Source organism: Indicator indicator, chromosome 26, assembly GCF_027791375.1.
Source record: "Indicator indicator isolate 239-I01 chromosome 26, UM_Iind_1.1, whole genome shotgun sequence".
Taxonomy (NCBI): domain Eukaryota; kingdom Metazoa; phylum Chordata; class Aves; order Piciformes; family Indicatoridae; genus Indicator; species Indicator indicator.
In genome coordinates, this window is record NC_072035.1 from 9,325,731 (window position 1) to 9,344,912 (window position 19,182).

At 35.8% G+C, this 19,182-nt stretch overlaps 1 protein-coding gene across 1 annotated transcript in view; it reads left to right on the forward strand.

Annotated features, from left to right (window-relative positions):
- Positions 1–19,182, forward strand: part of KNTC1 (kinetochore associated 1) — a 38,494-nt gene that overhangs the window by 6,408 nt on the left and 12,904 nt on the right. Inside the window, exons 14-45 of the mRNA XM_054392473.1 lie at positions 45–110; positions 210–285; positions 633–758; positions 847–936; positions 1,484–1,546; positions 2,057–2,118; positions 2,526–2,637; positions 3,347–3,490; positions 3,706–3,762; positions 3,848–3,949; positions 5,048–5,164; positions 5,653–5,796; positions 6,083–6,181; positions 6,617–6,720; positions 6,879–6,984; positions 7,598–7,732; positions 8,796–8,915; positions 9,609–9,678; positions 9,754–9,821; positions 10,389–10,681; positions 11,217–11,389; positions 11,580–11,677; positions 12,641–12,782; positions 13,689–13,745; positions 14,237–14,400; positions 14,926–15,030; positions 15,653–15,781; positions 16,316–16,432; positions 17,226–17,335; positions 17,567–17,777; positions 18,480–18,569; positions 19,008–19,179. Of these exons, the coding sequence (XP_054248448.1) occupies positions 45–110; positions 210–285; positions 633–758; positions 847–936; positions 1,484–1,546; positions 2,057–2,118; positions 2,526–2,637; positions 3,347–3,490; positions 3,706–3,762; positions 3,848–3,949; positions 5,048–5,164; positions 5,653–5,796; positions 6,083–6,181; positions 6,617–6,720; positions 6,879–6,984; positions 7,598–7,732; positions 8,796–8,915; positions 9,609–9,678; positions 9,754–9,821; positions 10,389–10,681; positions 11,217–11,389; positions 11,580–11,677; positions 12,641–12,782; positions 13,689–13,745; positions 14,237–14,400; positions 14,926–15,030; positions 15,653–15,781; positions 16,316–16,432; positions 17,226–17,335; positions 17,567–17,777; positions 18,480–18,569; positions 19,008–19,179 (3,722 nt within the window). The remainder of the gene's footprint in view (positions 1–44; positions 111–209; positions 286–632; positions 759–846; positions 937–1,483; positions 1,547–2,056; positions 2,119–2,525; positions 2,638–3,346; positions 3,491–3,705; positions 3,763–3,847; positions 3,950–5,047; positions 5,165–5,652; positions 5,797–6,082; positions 6,182–6,616; positions 6,721–6,878; positions 6,985–7,597; positions 7,733–8,795; positions 8,916–9,608; positions 9,679–9,753; positions 9,822–10,388; positions 10,682–11,216; positions 11,390–11,579; positions 11,678–12,640; positions 12,783–13,688; positions 13,746–14,236; positions 14,401–14,925; positions 15,031–15,652; positions 15,782–16,315; positions 16,433–17,225; positions 17,336–17,566; positions 17,778–18,479; positions 18,570–19,007; positions 19,180–19,182) is intronic.

The window sequence follows — 19,182 nt, forward strand, 5'->3', positions numbered from 1 at the left end:
CAGTAGATTCACAATTAACTCATACAGTTCCCTTTCATCCTCAGACCCTCTGAAGGCCCAGTTTCTATTGTCGTGATGAGAAGTTTAACTGAAGCCTTGCCAGAAAACAGGTATTAGTTTCCATAAAGCACTATTTTATCATTCTAATTTTTTAACTGTGGTTTGGCACTTCTGTTGAAATAGTGTGCTTTACTTCATTTTACCTCTAGACTAAGTCGTTTACTTCACAAACACAAGTTCACTGAAGCAGAAAATTTTGCTATTCAGTTTGGACTAGATGTTGAGGTAAGTTGTCTGTTCTTGATAAATATATTTGGAGATGTATTAGTGTAACTGAACTTACTCATAAGATTCTTGCCCTGTAGTCCTACAAAGTGTTAAAAATATTACAAACATAGTGGAATGTTGCCCTAGAAGCAATTCACTATACTTGAAAGCTGATTCAAAATTAGACAACTACACGGTGAACTCCATATTTACAATAACTGACACAAAAAGATACCACAATCACTCAAAAGCATTGTGAAAGGAAGTTTCAGGTTGAGGTTTTAGTTGAGGAATATCTGCTTAAAACGTACCTGCAGCAAACTGAAAACTGTGTTTCCTGGTTTGTTTTTTTTTTTTTTTAACAGCTTGTATATAAAGTGAAAGCAAACACCATTTTAGAGAAACTATCTTCAGCTTCTGTTAACAGTCACGGTCAGGAAGTCTGTCTGGATCTTGTCAATGAGGCCAAAGAAAATTTACAAAAGATTCAGGTGTGTTGTTATGTCTCTTTCTCTTATAAAGTAATTCAGATTATAAAGGAGTTTAGCATTAATTTCAGTTATTTCCTCCTGCAAACAGGACAGCCAGTTTGTTGTGGATTACTGCATAAATGCTCCGTGGCCACTGTATGAAACCACTCAGGAAATGCTGAACTATGCTAAAGTCAGAGTAAGAGGGCTGATTTATTTAAATTGCTTATACTCATCCATTCTTACTACATGCTTCTATAAAGTTTGAGAAGGGGGACATCTCCAAACCAGTTTCAGTTATTCAAAAAATAAATACATTATAAACTGCATGTTATTTAACATGAAGCAGCAGCAAGGCTTATTTCAGCCTTCTTGTTGCTATTGCTTAAGGGCAAAAAAAGAGTTTACTGTTTTATTTTTACATCAGAAAGCAGGTTTTAGTTTTGAGTAGTAGGCTTCAAGTACTTTTAAAATATTACTTTCAGAACTAAAAGCTCTGAATATGGCACTTCTTGTTTTCATTAGTTTAGTCTTTCCTGCGTTATCAAACAGAATCAGAGAGATACATATTATCTATCCAATCCTGCATACATGTAGCAATCCAGGTGGAGTCTAACATAAAACAAAGACTCCAGTTTACAAAAGTACTAATATATTGCTTGTGTCTTTATTTATTTTGTAGTGCTGTCTGGCATGTTTTGCATGTACTGAGTTGTCAGCCAAACCATTTCATATATTTGTTTCAGATCTTGAAGAAAGAGGTTGGAACTATTGCTCCATCTGATGGGACTCTGGTATCCGTAAGAGAGGTAAGGACCAACTTCTTGGCCCTGCAGTATCATTTTGTAATCAAGTATGGTGTAGAGTTTTAAAAACCGTGCTACCATTGATCTTTTTTAAAGTCTAAACATGATTATATTGTATAGAAAGAGATTTTATTGAAAGAGAACCAGATTAATGACAGGTTTCAGAAATAAGTGATTCCTTCAGTCCTAGAAAGGTTCATTTTCATATGCTCTAGAAACTGAAGGAAGAAACTTTGTTCACTGCTCTTAGGTATTTAATTTCGTTTCTTATTTAGTCCTATCGTATACAGGACAGGTCTCATATGCCTTCAAGGAGAATCAGTATTAAGTATTTACACCATTGAAATTTTGGATTAATACTTTATTAAACAAACTTACATGTGTAATTTAATTGAAGTCCTTGAAGAGTCTTTCTTTTCCTCCATTCTTCTCTTTGTGGTGGGTATTCTAACCACATAATGTGATTTGTTTGATAAGCCAGATATTTGCCTTAAATCTCTTGTCTGCCTTCAGGTATTGAGAGCTCAGGCAAAGCTTACAACTTTTTATGGAGCTTTTGGACCAGAGAAATTCAGGTTTGTTACTGTTTGTACATTTAAGAACTAAAGTAAATTCAAATGTAGTGGTTAAGTGTCTGCTATTGAAATTAAGATGTTTTTTAATTTTATTTTAGATTTAAGTTCATTAAACTTTAAATCCTTCTTTCTCTTCCTGAAGTTCCATCCTCTGCTGTGGAGAAGGGAGAATGCAGAGAGGTGGAGTCATCCTATGTGTTGAAATCATATATTATCTGTTGCACGTGCACTGTCTTGTATAGATTTTTTTTTTTTTCATTTTAACATATATATAGGAGGGAAGGTGATTGTATGCACACACAATCTAACACAGCATACAGTACTAGCTACAAAAGGTTTGAGATTCATCTCCCCCACAACTCCTTTAATATTGGCATCTAACATTCTTTTCCTCCACTTGTTTCTAGTGGTATTGCTTGGACAGAGTTCTTGAATAATGAAGACATTTTCAAGAATATCCTTTTTCAGCTAGAAGAAGGAAATTTTTCCTGTGCACAGTACCTCTGGCTCAGGCATCAGGTGAGAGAGAATAGACATCTCTTTGGTATTTATGGAGGATGTTAAGCCTATTAAATTTTCTGGCTTTATTTAACATATGCAGTTACAAAATAGCTCCTCGGAGAAGCAAAGAGCTATGGCAGAATCTCATCTATTATCAAAATGATTACCTGTTCACCTAGTTCCTTAGAAGGCTAAAGTTCGTATTGATTCAGGGAATAGCCTGGTATTTCTCATGTTCGAACATGTATTTCTAGGTCTGAACAATGACAATTCTTTAATTTATGCTGGTCGTTACAACCTTCCACTCACTTTCTTGCAAGCACAGCTCTCAGAATCTTCAAGAGGCCATTTATTGGCTGCCTTAAAATCCTTTTAAAATTATCACATACTCCCCTTATTCTGAATGACACATTTGCACTAGTGGCTATGGGCTATTACATTCTTTAGTGCAGCACTTTCAGGCCCATGGCTTTGTTTTCTCAACAGCAAGTCCTGAAGTAATAGGATATGATCCTGCCACGGTAATTTGCAAAGAAACTTTTTCAATTTTTTCTTGTTTAGAAGACCAAGCTCTAGTCTTTCTGAACAGGGCTATCTATGGTTACTGAGATATTTCTCTTTGCATTTGTGAAATCTATTGCTTCTTCCTCTTAGTGAAACAACTTTACAAAGTATCAGCTAAACCTGTGTTCCATATATCTGTAACTGATCTGGTTTAATATTTTAGGCAGATTTTGAAAGCAACTTTGATGAGAAAACGCTGGAGAACTTGCTTAATGCCATCCATTTCACTGTTCCTTTGAAAGAACTATGTTTGTGGCTTAAAAATGTAGTGATCCCCTTCTTAAGAAGAACTGTGCCAAAGGGACAGGTAAGACTGACTTAATAAATGTAAAATGTAATTTTCTCAGGCTAAGATAATTTTATAGTCAGATCTACAGACTTCTGTTTTTGAATGTTAGAACCTTGTTCTCCCTTGTCTTTTAGAGGGTTTCTTTTCCCTATGGTTTATTTAAATGTCTCATAGCAAATTTGGCTTCAACAGATAGCATAACTCTACTTCTGTCTTTTTTTTTTTTTTTCCAGAATATATTAGCAAAATGGCTGGAACAAGGTGCTCGAAACTTTGAATTAACTGATAAGGTAGGTCAAACTGCAGAAACTTTTCATGTCTTGTTTTTTTGTATATATGATATGGTGTATACTAATACTACTTTTTTCTGGACAGGCAAATTGGCCAGAAAATGGACTCCAAATGGCAGAGGTATTTTTTACGAGTAAAACTCAAGGTGAAATAGGACTGACATCTTCTAACCAGTGGACTCCTTTGGTAAGGAACAATTGTGACAAGGGTTTGTTTCTAAGAAACTTCAGAACGTATGCTCTGTTGGAATGGATGGTAACTAGGTCACTATTAATTTTGGGGAAGATTGACTTAATTCCATGAAAGGAAAGAACCGAGCTCCAATCTTCTTGGGTTTAAAGATTAAACAAACAAAAGTCAATGCAATATTAATATCCATTAACAGAGGTATTAACAGTCCTAACTATGAAAAAAAGTCTTGAGTATTCTGTGGTACAGAGATAACCTTGAGTATAACAAAACACATTTCAGTGCAGATAGTCCTTACCACATTAAATTCAAAACCTATCTCTGTCAAAATATTTGGAACTTAGTTACAATTCAATATATATTATGGCCTGGTGAAAACATGTACTAAAAATCAGCTAGCTGTAAGATTATGAATACTGCATTTATGAGAACACAAATAAATGGTGTGTTGTATATCCTAGTTATACTAGTGTCTATAAAGCTGCTAGTGTGAAAGTGGAGAAAGATAAAGCTCAAAGCCAACCAGATGAATTTTAAAAGTTGGGAATGCTGAAATCAGTTAGTTCTGCTACCTTAAAATTCTGAATCTCACGTTCAAACTGCATAATAGCAAGAAGAGAAATTTATTCTGTTAAGTTCCACTTTCAGCATGTACTTGATTTTTCTTTGCTGTATCCCACATAACGGTGGTGATTTACCATGCATATTTATAAAATCTTCAAGATTGCAAAGCATCAGAAATTGTTTGTGAGGTTTCTTGGGAAATCATATGAAAAACAGGAGTCTGACTCTAAAGGGAATGTCAGCTGTAGGTCCATTGTGCCTATTCCTTTTGTCTTACCAGTCCCTCAAGACTTTTCAGTGAATGCAATGCTCATCCCTCTTCCCTGTGCAGGCTCTACTAGTGCATCACTGTCTTTATAAATATATAAAGAATGTTTCCTAATGTCTTACTAGAATCTTCCTTGCTGCACTGTAAGTCAACTACCCTTGTTCTTATACCAGAGAGATGGAGAATAATTTGTTTCTTCCTGTCCATGGCAGCACTTAATGGGCTCGGAGATTCTAATATTTCACTTCTAAACACTGTTTCAGAGATGTGGTGACTGTGAAGAGGTGCGTAGGTTAAAGAAGCTGGTAAATGATTTACAGGAGCTGATAAAGCTGTACAGAAAATACAACTGCAGGCTGGCACTCTGTGATATTGAAAAGGTAATCCTGCAGACAATTTAAAAAATGCTTTTGAGTAATGGGTAGTTCTAAGACGGAAAAAAAAGTCTTGTAGCCTGCAATTTAAAGTCAGACAAGAGGAATCCTGATGGATTGGTTGGTTAAAATTGTGTTTGTATCTCAGATGCTGTGTTTGTTATAAATTTTGTTTCCGTCGTGGGTATAAATATATAATGTGATGATACTGAGAGAAGGTATGGCTTAAACTCCACAACTTACAGTCTTTATCAGTCATTTACAGATCATATATTAAAGAGCAAACACTAGCAACAGCAAAATGAGAAGTACAACTGAGCAATAAGGGGCTTTGTATAAGAAAACTTTCTTTTGACCTAAAGAAGGATGCTAGTTCTTGAAAGCATTCAATTTATTTCAAAGGACACTGGATGTTGTATTATTTATTAGAGATGTAAAGGATCGTGTGCTAAAATGTGGTATTCTAACATGTCACTTCTCTACTTCCTGCCCAGGAAAACGCAACTACTATTGTGTTCCGCATGTTTGATAAAATTTTGGCACCAGAGCTCATACCGTCCATTCTGGAGAAGTTTATAAAACCCTACCTGTGTGAACATAATTTGCAAAAGGATGAACTACTTCTACAGTATATAAAGGTATCTATGTTTTCTTTCTTTTGAAGAAAGCTATTTAAGCAGGAGAAAGCAGAAAACAAACCTAATGAGCATTTTTATTTACGCTTGAATTTTAGGACCAGCTTTCAGATTAGCTTAGTCCTGTCAATGAACCCACTGAGTTACTATTTCAGTAATAAGGTATTAATAGATACAAGGGCAGATAGCCAAAACTGTCTCTTAATGTCCAAAAAAATTGTATTTTTTGTCTATAAGATACTACTGTTCTGAATTCAAATATATTAATAATCTTTATCCAAATATACAGGACTTGCTAGAACGTTGTCGAACATGGTCTACCTCAGTATTTGAAACTGCATGGGAGGCCAAGGCAATAGCTGTCATTGGCTGTATCTCTGATACAGATGTAAGTATATTTTACGAAATAGGTGTCAAGTGGCTCTAAAACATCAATTCAGAATGAACCATTTCACTTAATCATATGAGTACATTTTTACACTAGTGGTACAAAGGAGGAACAAATAGTATACTGTCTTTTTATTCTGTTCTAGTAATCTCCTTTGTGATAGTATTTGCTTGACTATTTAATTTTAGGTTTGATGTCATCACAGGCAAAATATGTATGAAACTCAAGCTCTACAGTGTCATAAACTTTACTATATGCATTTTCTAATCCATCTTACGTTCATTATCATTAAAAAAATGTGTCCCTTTATGCAAGTGAAGATTGGGCCAGGAAATAAAGTTCTTGCCTAAATGAATCAATCACACATGAACAATTCATCAAGAGAGTACCTTGTAACTTATTTTGAAAAGTAAGCTCTCTATCTTTCTCTTATAGGTGAAATTTGATGCGGTTCTTCAGATAATGCGTGGTGCTATGGTACCATGGAGTGCAGCAGTGGAGCAGCTGGTAAAACAGCATTTGGAAATGAATCATGTCAAGTAAGGGAACATCCACACCTCAGTTTTGTGTATACTTTGAATTAGAATTCTGTTTGGGGGAGGTGGTGAGGAAATACTGTGTATCTGATGGAGCGTGATGTCTAAATCACTTAGCTGCAGGTACCAAATAAATTAATAATAGTCTGGTTTGCCCATAGGGTAAAGTTACTGCAGGAAAGTTACCGACTGATGGAGATGAAGAAGCTTTTGCGAGCCTATGGGATAAGAGATACTAATCTTTTAAAGGACAAGCAGATGATAATGGTGAGTGATCAGCATTACTCCTGTTAAACAAAAGTGCCTACCCTTTACCTGCATGTATTTTCATAGGGTGTTAGAAGTCAGACTTCAAAAAATCATAGCAACTAGTAGCTCCCACTGACTATCATTCCTGGTTTCTCTTATCCTGTTGGGATAAGTTTGTTTGTTTTTTTTTTTTTTGCCTGAAACCCCACTCATTTTAATAATTAAGCAAATTATTTTAGCCCAATCTAATTAGCAGTGTTGATAATAGCGTGTTTTCTGTATGGGAGGGTTGAAAAGAAAAGGGGAGAGTAACAAAAAGAAAGGCTAAGTCCTCTCAGAACTTCAGATCTGATTTCTCCTCAAGTTACAGTGAACAAGACCTGGCGATATTTTTTTAATATATATTGTTTCTGTGACATCTCCCCTTTATTAGTGAGAAAAATTGAGTATTTCTGGAAAAGTTCCTTGCCGTTCTTTGAAACTGGATGAGTTCCCTGAATTTCAAGAGTTTCTAGGATAAACCCCTTTCCCAAGACCAATCCTCTCCCAGTTACACTTTAGTCAAGTTTTCTCTTGACAGAAATTTTTAACCTCTAGGAAGCTAAAGTCCATATCTGTTTTCTTCTTACAGAGGCTGGTGAAATACATTCTTAAGCAAGACACCCCTACGTCTTTGGAGGATGCTTTGAAAATTGTAGAAGCATATATGTTGCCCACTGTGGAAGTCTACCTTCTGAGGATGATAGACCTCATTGACAGAGAAAGGGTACTAAACTACTTCATCTCAGTTGACCTTAATTTAAAGACACTGAGGCCTACTTACAAAGCAGGGACAAGTTGCACTGCTTGCTGAAATCTTATACATAGCTTACATACAACTCTTTCTTACTGTATTTCAATTAATTGAATACATAACTGCCTAAACATTGAAAAATGAGACTTTTTTCAGGGGTTTAAACATCATGAACCATCCTTCACTTCTGACAAAAAACAATGACAATTATGACCCACGATACACGAGTTACGAATTGAAAGTTCTACATATTTTCACATACTGGTTTTGCTAGAGTTGTTTTTGGGCAAGTTGCTTTCTTGCCAACAAAAAAGATTCTTCTGAGAAATGCTTTCCTCTAATGAGTACAGACCCTTCTCCTTTAGATTTGACAGCAGCTGAATGTTTGTTTTGCAATACAAATTGTTGAATGTTTAACTATTAGTAAGAAGTTTTTTTTCCAATTTCAAGTCCCAGTTTGGAAAAAAAACAGGCTTAACTTTAAATTGTGTTAATATTCTAATTAGAAACATTTAACTTTATTTACTACCTTGTAGGAGCTATGATTACCTTTATATCCTGTGGTTGTCCTTGCTTATGTTATTGGAATCTCTTTAACCTGAAGGAGGTTTTTTGATTAAGGAAATCAAATTAATTCCTCTGCAAAACAGTATTTCTCTTGCTAACATCTGTTCTGCCTTATTAGCCCATGGTATTCCTGATAATTTTTTTTAATGTTGCATAACTGACAATGAACAAAACTGCATTTTAATTTGCCTGTTCCAACCCTTAGTGAATAAGGACAGAGATTTTTACCTAATGCCTTATAGATTTAGTAAAACCTATTCAGCGAGTTTAAGGAAGTCATAGTAAATATTTTAGAAAGAGATTTGGAGTTCATCAGCAGAAGATTCATCTTACCCAAGTGGCCAACATGCAGCCATTTTATAACAGCAAATATGTGCCCCTAGCTTAGCTTTTCCAAAAGCAAATGCCTTTTTGATTATTTCTGGTTTACTTTTTTTTTTTTCTGCTTCTTCCCCACACCTCTCTTCAGGGAGAAGAATCTCTGACTTTATTAAAATCTCTGGCTCTTGCTGAAGCTGAGAAAGTTGCAGAGAGATTGACTGTGTGGGGAACACTGGTATTGCAGAATAAAGCAGATAATTCTGAAGAGGTACTAAGTCACTTCACATTGTAAAGTGTATATACAGGTTACTCTAAATACTATTCTTACAAAGATACTTAAAAAAGGTAGGGGATGCAAAAGTAAAAACCATGCCAGCAAAAAGAGTTGAAGAACTGGTCCAGCTTTGTGCAAGAGGTTGGACTAGCTAACCTCTTGAATCCTCCTCCAACTTGAGTTTATTCTGTATACTATACAGTTACTCTGTGTCATTTTAAAGGCATTGCCACAGAGTTGCATGGCTGTCTGAATTTGATTAATAATTTATAATCCTGCATTGTATCTCCAGTCCTACATGTTTAGTTGCTTGGAAAATACCTACTTAAAAATTGCAGGTATGGCTTTGCCATGCATCAAAGTGGGTTGAAGCTTCACAGTTGACAGTACACATTACTGTCTTGCAGCTGCTACAAATTTGTGTTAATGGTTGTTTTAGAGAGATATTCTGGGCAAGGGGAGGAGGAACAAAAGGAGAAGGGTGGATATTCACAAAACTGCTGTGAAAGCTTAACAGACTGTGTGGAGTAGATATATTTTCCAGATATAAAATATTTGCTGTTCCTGTAAAGGATTCATGTCTACAATAACCTTCTGTTCCCTTGCTTTTCAACTGCTTATATCTTAGACTTGATAATTGTTGCTGAAGACGACAAAACAAAAAATTAACCTCTTCCTTTCCTACAGTACAAAACACAAATGTTTATGACGAAGACACTGGTGGAAATCCTTAAATTCCTGTTCAGCATTCAGAAAGGTAAGCCACAACTGAAACATTGTATGTTTGGTTTGTATGTGAAGTCAGGGAGTAATTGTTTTTCTCCTCCAACAGACAATCCTCTGAAAAAAGATGAATGTGAAGCAAACCTAAAAATGTTTGAAACACTTGCTACATTGCAGGTAGGTATCTTCCTGTTTTCAAACCACTGTTGATTTACTGTAATTATCCCAATTGGTCTTATAACATGAATTATATTGAAAATTAATTATATTTGCAACTTCTGTGGGAAAGGTTGTTTTTATTATTGACTTCAGAAGAATTCTAAGGCTAATCTAGCAATTTAAATATTACCTGGAAAAGTTCCAATTATTGGAACTCAGTTGCCTCTTTAAACCAAAAAATTAGATACTCCTAAAAGTCTGAATTGCTAACACTTCAAAGATTTCATAATAGAGAACTGTAATATTTTATTAAGACCTTATTATGGCTTGTAAACCTAAATTATTTAATACATCATTTGAGCCGGCAGTATCCTCCAGGGGGGTTTATTTTGCTTACCTACTGCCTAGCAAAATTCTGTAATTTATTACATAAATCAGTAATTAGTAGATACTAGTAAAGTCAACTTTATAGTGAAAGCATTCCTCTGAGAATGAAACAAGAAATAAAACCATTTTAATATAAAGACTCCTCAATGTTTGTAAGGAAGTTGCATGAATATAAATATATTAATTTTTCTGTTGCAGGAAGATTTTGATATCTTTCTTTCAGTTGAAGAATTTAGGAATCCTTCGCTGCTGTCTCAGCTTCTTCAGAATCACATACAAGCATATGAAACTTCCAGATCTCAGTCTAAGTCTAGAAGAGTGCAGACAATGAATTGTAACTCAGAAGATGGTAAACCCAAAAACCGTCTTACTGAGTCAAGGTTGTACAAACTGGCTTTGCTTCTGCAAAAGTCAGAGCAAGAACTGGGAGAACAACTGGTCTTGAGAGCACTGGATGCTGGAAACGTTGAAGACGCTGTAAAAGTATGCAGGTAAAATCGTGGAGCTTTTTGAGATGACAGCTTTTAATGGGCTTTTCTGTACTAGTTCTGATACTTTGCAGAAGTAGTTAGATGTACAGAAAGGAAAAGGGATTTTGGTTGGTTTGGGGTTTTTTTTGTTTGTTTTTCCCTAAAGATGAGTGTTCAAGCAATATACTTATATTGCTTGTTTGCAATACTGAAGTAGGAATATTGAGAGGAAATGGCCTCCAATTGCCCCATGGGAGGTGTTGGTTAGACATGAGAAAAAACAACATCTTCCCCAAAAGGGTTGTCAAGTCCTAGATTTGGCTGCCCAGGGCAGTGGTGGAGTTCCCATCCCTGAAGTATTTTAAAAGCCGTGGAGATGTATGGTGCTGTGGGACATGGTTCAGTGTCAGTACCAGGACCTGTCAGTACCAGGTTAATGGTTAGATTTGATGATCTTAGACTTGATTTTATGAAATAAGCAGAAGAGAATAACATAGCTAAAACATAATGTGGCCTTAAGTAAAAGGACTAAGTTTTTTTAACTTTTTTTGAATAGGAAATTCTATGAAAATTACTGTAATGAAGAAACAGGGAAGCTGCTGTTTTCAGCATGTCAAAGGCTTTGTCACATGCTGGGAGCTGATGTTTCAATGATTTCTCCTAATGATATGAATCTTCCAGCAGTGATCTATGAAATGGCTTGCCAAGCAGCTACTGTTTGTAGTCCAGGTAATTACTATTACCATTTATTTCTGTTCATGTTGGGAATCCAATATTCCAAACAATATTTGCATGAAAACAAAATGAAATTCTATATATATGACTCTGTAGAAACAGGCACTGCAAAAACTTGTTTCCTTTAATAGGACAAATGAACCTTCTGTTCATACTGTGCTCACGATCTTAATATTTTTTACAGATTTACTATTAGATTCTCTGGAACTGTGTAAATATACTTTGATTGCCAAGGAAATTTACAGGCAGTGCCAAATAGAAAACTATGGATTTACAGCAAAGGTATTTTATGCTAGCTTAAATATATATTTGTTTTAAACGTGTAATGTCTTGATTGACTAGTGTTGAGTGTGTATACACTTCTCCATTTTCCAGCAATATTTCATCAGCTTGTTTAAAACAAACTAGCAAACAAAAAAACCCCACACAACTCTGCAAATGAAAATTTTCCTGAGGCTGTGTTTCAGCATAAGGAGTAAACTGGACTGAGAACTAAAAGCAGTGCAGCTGTGGCACAAACACAAGCAGCATTCTCCACCTACACTTCAGTATTAATCAGTCCTGCTAATGTGACTGACAATATTCATGATTTTATTGGATGGCTGCTGCCAGAACTGCTAGAGAGCATAGGGAGCTGACCTTAGAAAAGCTTTTTTCTTTTTCTTTTTTTTTTTTTTGTTTTTGTTTTTGTTTGTTTAGATAGATAAAATATGGCAGGGAGGGTTTGATTTTTTTCAACACGTTACATGAGGATGTTGCCAACAGTTCTGTAAAACTTTCAGAAGGATCAAGTTCCTGAATAGCAGCTTTGTTTTTTGTTCAGCTCAAGCAGTGCTTCAGAGCACTCGAAATGAAAGGGCTCTTGCAGTTTGAGTGGAATAGATCAAAGTGGCCAGGCAAACATTCTTATGCACTGAATGTTATTTTTCTGAAAGATGATCTGTTTGAAAAATGTTGATAATATTTAGCCAAGAATGTTTATAAAAGCCTTCATTAAATTAATTAAGAATGCATTTTGGCTGTACAACTAAGTAACTGCAACACTGAAAGGAAACATGGCCACTCCTAAGCAGGAAATTTGTTTAAAACTACTACCCATTAACAAAACATATAGTAAAATCCATTTTTAAATAGAAAATCATATTCTTTCCTGTATTGAAAAACTGGACTCTCTTGCTACACTTATTTAGCAGATTTATTAGCTGTTCTTTTGATTGTGTGTACTTTTGACAATGTTCTTTTTAGACATCATCTTTAGGAGGAGATAAAGATCCTTATGAAGAGTGGACTTACGATGACTTCTTTAATGAAGATGGAATAGTTCTTGATCCAGAGATAGCTCTTCCAGTTGCATATGAAACTATTTCTTCTCTTCTGCCTGTTTATGGTAAATTCACTTTCTTGAATACTAAGTCAATATCAAAGCTGTATTTCATATTGATTTATGTCTAGGAACATAATTTAGCACATGTGAAAATTATCACCTCAGAAACCTCAGTTAGACAAGCTCATGGATGAAATACCCGTTGGAGGGATGTAGAATGTAAAGAGGACTTTGGGGGTTTTTTGTTCTGGTTCAGGAAGAATCAGAATGACACAGAGAATGCTCTGGGGAAGTGTCACTATAAACTTGCCCTGTTCTTATGATCTTCTCTAGACAGCTTCTGGTGGCTACTAATGGAGACAGTATTTTATCAAGATGAATTTCAGCTTATTGTAAAATGATTATCCTTTTATCATATACCATTGTAGATACACACTGCTTTATGAAAATTCCAAGCATTATAAACACTACAATGTTCTAAGTCCTGAAAAAAAAGACACTTTCAGCTTTCTGAAAGAAGCACTGAATATTTTAGAATTAGTTATTTTTAATACTTCTTCAGGTAAATGGTTTCTTTCTTAATTTGTCATTGGTGTATTACAAAGTATCATAATTGCAAATCCTGTTGCACAATGCTCAATCTACCTTCAAAGGATATGCTGCTTTAATTTGAATGGATTTAATACCTTCATAGGTGAAGTGTTTGTTGGCTGTCTCATCAGGACAAAGATTTACACACAAAGTACTTACTGAAAACTGTTTGTATTCCTTTGCGCAGTTAAAAAATATTCACTTCTGGAAAATAATTTCTGATTAGGCACTTAAAAATACCAGTCTTGGCTCTCAGAGTTCATGTGTCTTTATTTCATGTCCTGTCCCTGAAGTATAACATTTTGAAGATAGTTCCAGGCTTCACAATGTTGTTGAGATGCTGGCACACTGGTGATGTGTATTTGGTCTGTCTTGCAGAGAACAAGCTGTATCCTTTGGACTCTACAAGCCTGGCAAACTGTGCATTTATTAAAGGTATAGTGATGGCATATTCACCACGCTAAAAGCATAAACCAAACCACTAGAAAACATGAGGCATAAATTAAACCTGCACAAGCAAGACTAACTCACAGTTTTAAGTAGGTGCCTAGATGTTCCACTCAAAGCCCTACTCTAGGGGAATACCTTGGTTCAGCATAGAAGATGTCATTTTGAGTCGTAATTGCTGCCATTCAGCCATATGATTTCAAGCCTCTACTTCAGTACAGAAGCTCTACCAGTGAGACGTAGCATCTAGAGGCCATTATGACCACTTCTGGGTTTTGAACTGAAATGAGTCTAAATTAAATTAAAAGTCCTGAAAATTTAATGTTACAGAGAGAACTAAGGCTGATCTTGTGTCATAAATTCAATGGAGAAAAAGGATAACTGCTCTAATTTCCAAACCAATATGCTTAAATAAATATACTAATTATTTTTGGGGGGGGTTGTTTTGGTGTTTGTTTGTTTTTTTAAATACATCACAGGCTATAGCCATCTGCTGCCAGCCAAAACTCCCATCTGTGCAATGCTACAGAACCTGATGGAGTGCAGTCAGTGTGAGTTAGCTTTCCGGGTAATAGTCTATTCCTTTGGATCCTGCCTTCAGCATGGTGTAACAAACAACATGAATTTGTCCCTGAGTGAAAAGGTATGGCAAGGCTGATATTGGAGAATAAATCTTAGGACTATGCCAACTCTTAACAAGTTTAAAGCAGTTTATGTAAGAATTTGATAGGTATGGGAAAGGCTATCACCATGACCTTTTAAAAATCACTTCCACTTGGTGAGATGTTGAGTCTTTTTGTGAAAGAAGGTAATAGTTTCCTCCCGTTTTTCATGATCCTCTTTCTTTGCAAAATATGTTCAGAACTAAACTTCTAGTCTCTACAGAGAGGCTAGGAATAAAATGAATGTTAATAACAGTGTATCATTCTTTCACATGTTTTTTTCATTGGTTAGGATGGGAAAAGTTCCAAATAGAATATTCAAGAAACAGTTCTCAAAAGCAACTGGAAACAGAAATCCTTTTCCTACCTAGAAGCGATCTTTATAAGACCTTAATTAACTGTGAGAATACAATTAACTGTAGTGCCCTCCTATTGTGCTATAAATGACAGGAGAAGTTAAAGGCTTAGAGTTTATTTTTAACCTTGTGCTATTTTTTTAATAACAGCTACATGACAGCAATACACTAGCTGAAATCAAAACCTTTCTCCTTGATATGCAACAGAAATGTACTTCAGTAATTATGGCCACTATCCTGACCTTGCTACACAAGGTAAGAATGCTCTGAGAAGGAGAAGAGTGAGCCCCTTTCTTCTGCTCCATCCAGATGGGGGCTACCTATCCTATCGCAGAAGCCCATTCTTAACTTGCCACATGGCCAGAGGTCACAAACCCCACGTTATAGAAAAGTCACACACTTTGGAAAACCAGAGAGAAGATGAAGTACTGACAGTGTTGCAGTAGTGGGAAGGGATGGGTTTCCACAGCTGTCATGTCTCAGTTCTCCCACAGCTGGATCTTGTGTTTCTGAACAGCCTTTGAACTGGCAGCCCTGGTGTATTTGAGCCTCTTGCAGGCTGTCGCTCTTTGATCATACACTAGTTGAAGATTTTCCATCTTCATTTCATTTTAGACTTGTAAACTTCTAGTTGAGGGGATGTTTAAAAATAGCTATCTCCAAAACACCATCTTCTAAGTGAATTTGGGCTGGCTTCAGTATAGTTAACATTTTCAGTTCTAAAAACTGAAATACATTTTTATTCTTTTTTCCTTTAACTTAAATGCCCAACACACCTCTAAATTACAAAGTACTTTTCATATGTTATACAAAGAGATCTATTAAAATAAATGCCTTACATTTTTAACTTGTCCTTTTTTCCACCCTTAAAACACAGGTGTTCAACTGTCATCTCATAGATCAGAGCCTGGCACTGGGATATTGCACAATTTTGCCCAAGGAAGTTATGTTCAATAAGCTGTGGGATGTCATAAACAACACATGGCAAAACTACAGAAAAGTTTTGGTAATTTCTCAAGGCAATAGATTTTGTCATTACCACAGAGAGAAGCAGCTTCCTTTAATCACAGTGTAAAATTGTGCATAGGCAGATGCTGTAAATAGCCTAATGCTTGGACATTACAACTCAGAGAAATTATTCTCTGACAGCAGTTGTCAAGAATGGAATCATTTAATAAATGTTTCAATATTTTAAAAATTAAAATATAAAAGGAAAATGTAAAGTAAAACAAAGCAATGGGGAGGGAGAGTGACATAAATGCGGAGAAAAGATGATGTCTAAAAAGTACTTTTTATATTAGTTTCACTTGTACAATGCTAACAAAATACTTCTGAGAAAGAAACTGTTTTAAAGTACCTTTGAACTGCCAGCTCAGGAGTTGCAGTAATCCTGATACTACCTTCTGTCAGGTTAGTTTTAATTTTACACAGGTATGTGATCATTTACGGTTTAAGTTCCTCTAGGGGTTTAGACATTAGGATTCCAAATTTTCATGTTATTTCTTAGACTTACATTTATTCCCCTTCTCACTTCTTTTAGGCAGTAGCTCTAGTTGGAGCACAGCTTGCTAACCAATGTGGGGAAGAAGAAGAAAAACAAAAATTCCAAGAACTGGTTACTGATGCAGAATGGGGTATCCAGCTTGGTAAATTTGGTGTAAGTTTCATTAATTTATGAACTGATTATCTATCAACATATTCTGACATGTACTGTGATTTTTAGACAAAATTCCCATTCAAATGTAAGGAAAGTTGTCAGGTATTTTCATTTTTCAGTCTGCTTCTCAATTCTATAACTGAGAGTGCTATGCAAGAACTTTTATTTGCTTAAGTATTGTTCGGCACAGGGCACAGTCAGCAAATGTGCTTCTTTTCCCTGCTCTAGAGGTGCCTGGATTGAAACTAAATAAAACATAAAAGGTTAGCTATATAGAATCATGGAATGATTTGGGTTGGAAGGGATCTTAAAGATCATCTAATTCCAACTCTACTGCCATGGGCAGGGGCACCTCCTATTGGTCCACCTTGCTCAAAGCTCTATCTTTGAACACTTCCAAGCTTGGAGCCTCTGCAGCTTCTCTGGACAACCTGTTCCAGTGCCACACCACCCTCCTGGGGTAGAATTTCTTCCTAATGTCAAAATCAAGCTCCTTCCAGTTTGAAGCCATCACCCCTTGTCCTGTCACTCCATGCCTTTGTAAAAAAGTCTCTCTCCAGCTCTCCTGTAGCCCCTTTCAGGTACTGGAAGGCTATTCTAAGGTCTCCCTGCAGCATTCTCTTCTCCAGGCTGAACAACCCCAACTCTCTCAGCCTGTCCTCATAGGAGAGCTGCACCTCTGATCACCTTTGTGGGTTCCTCAGGACCTGCTCTAACAGTTACATAAGGATTAGTCTTGATATTATCTAAATTATTTCTTTGGGAAAATGAGAAAATGTTTATTTATCTATAGATTTCTTTCGAGACTGTATTCAGACAGCCACCCATAAGGAAGAAGGAACTCATAAAAACATTGGTACAAAACCCAAAAGTAGACACAGATCTCATACTGAATTACTGCAGGTAATAATTAAAGCAAGTCAATTGTGTTTAATTGTTGATGTAATAATAACAGTGCCTACTGAAATCTAGTTTAATTTAAATAGATCCTGTTTAATGTAATATGTAAATTTTTTTATTTTTTTTTTAAGTGATTAATTACAGTACTGGTCTCTGGTGAATTTATTCATAAGGAAATAAACAGCCTAACACCATCAAAGGTTGCAGAGAAAATAATGTTCTGTCCTCTTCTAGTACTTTCATGCTGGACAGTGATGCCGCACTGCAGCTTTGCATTGAAACACTTCTTCTCCAGAATGCTAATACAAATCATGTTGAAGATGACTCTGCAGAATGCAGCAAGAGCCAACCTCATTCCACACTGCTAGCTAGAGCACTAGAAATAATTCCTCTACTGAAAAGCACAAAAGACCTGGTTACCAGCCTCAGTGGGATAGTGTACAAGGTAAAAGAAATAAAAAAAAAAAAAGGCAAAACAAAACACCCACACCAAAACAAGCAAAAAAAAAAATTATCCTTGAAGTATGCATCTAATCTCAAATGTCACTCGAATTACAGATCAGTAATTCCACAGAAATTGGAAAAGGTTTGCTAAAAAAAAATTAATGATAATTTTCAGTTTTCTACATCTGTAGGGCAAAAAAAAAAAGTGGAGAAAAAAAATAGACCGAAATACGTGATTTTCTTTAAAGACAGGTAGGGACTTTCTTCCAAGCTGCCCTTAATAACCAAACAGAAAATAATCAATAAAAAAAAAAAATCTAATTATCACAACACACTGGAAGTATTTTAAAGTGCTACATTAAAAATAGCTAGGGGGGGAAAAATTGTATCTTGGGGTTTTCTGATTTGGAGGGGTGGGGGGGCAGAGGGGAGGATGAGGGAGTGGAGTGTGGTTTTTATTTTGAGGGATTTTTTTTCCCCTCCCTTTCTTCACTTCGTGTTTGGCCTTTCCTGGCAGTTTTCTTAGGATTTAGGACTGTGATGTGGAAATCTTTTGTTTTAGAACAGTATGTTACGATGCTTATACTGTTTCTTCAGTGTTATGTCAATATAGTTGGTGTTAAAAAGGAAAAAGATAATACAGTAGTATCTTTTTCTAAGACAAATCATTTAAGATCTTACAAAATGAATGTGTTTTTGACAGCTTGATCCTTATGACTATGAAACTATTGAAATTGTGCTGAAAGTGGTACAAAATGCTGATGAAAAGAACATCAGTATTCAGCTGAGTCAGGTATGTTTAAATATGTTGCTGTTGGCAACTGTATTGTTTTGTCTGTTTATTAGTTTATCTTTTCTGTTGACACTGTTGCTTCTCTGTGTAGTTCTCATTCTGAAAATAGCATTCAGGAGATAATGATCTCAGTTTCTCTGCAATGGCTCATAGCAGGGATAAAAACTATAGATATGTACCAGCTTTACCAAAAAACCATAAGCCTCCAGGACTATGGCATGGTTACTGTGAAAATAGGGAGAAATAAAGGAATCTTGTTAGTTTTGGGGGGTTTTTGTTTGTTTGGGGTTTTTTTTTGTTTGTTTGGGGTTTTTTGTGGATTTTTTTGTTTGTTCTTGTGTGTATGTGTGTGTGGTTTGGGTTTTGGGGGTTTTTTTGTTTGTTTTTTACTATTTCTGTGCCTTTTTTTTTTTTTCCCCTTACTTCTTTCCCCCCCAGGCTTTGAGCCTCCTCAAACATCTGGAATCTTACAAAAGAATTTCTCCCCCTGTGGACCTAGAACACCAGTATGTTTTAGAGCATGTGATTCCCTTATCCCCAGCTGCTCAAACCAGACTGCCCTTTCATCTGATATTCTTTAGAACTTCACAGTGTTTCTGGAACATTATATGTA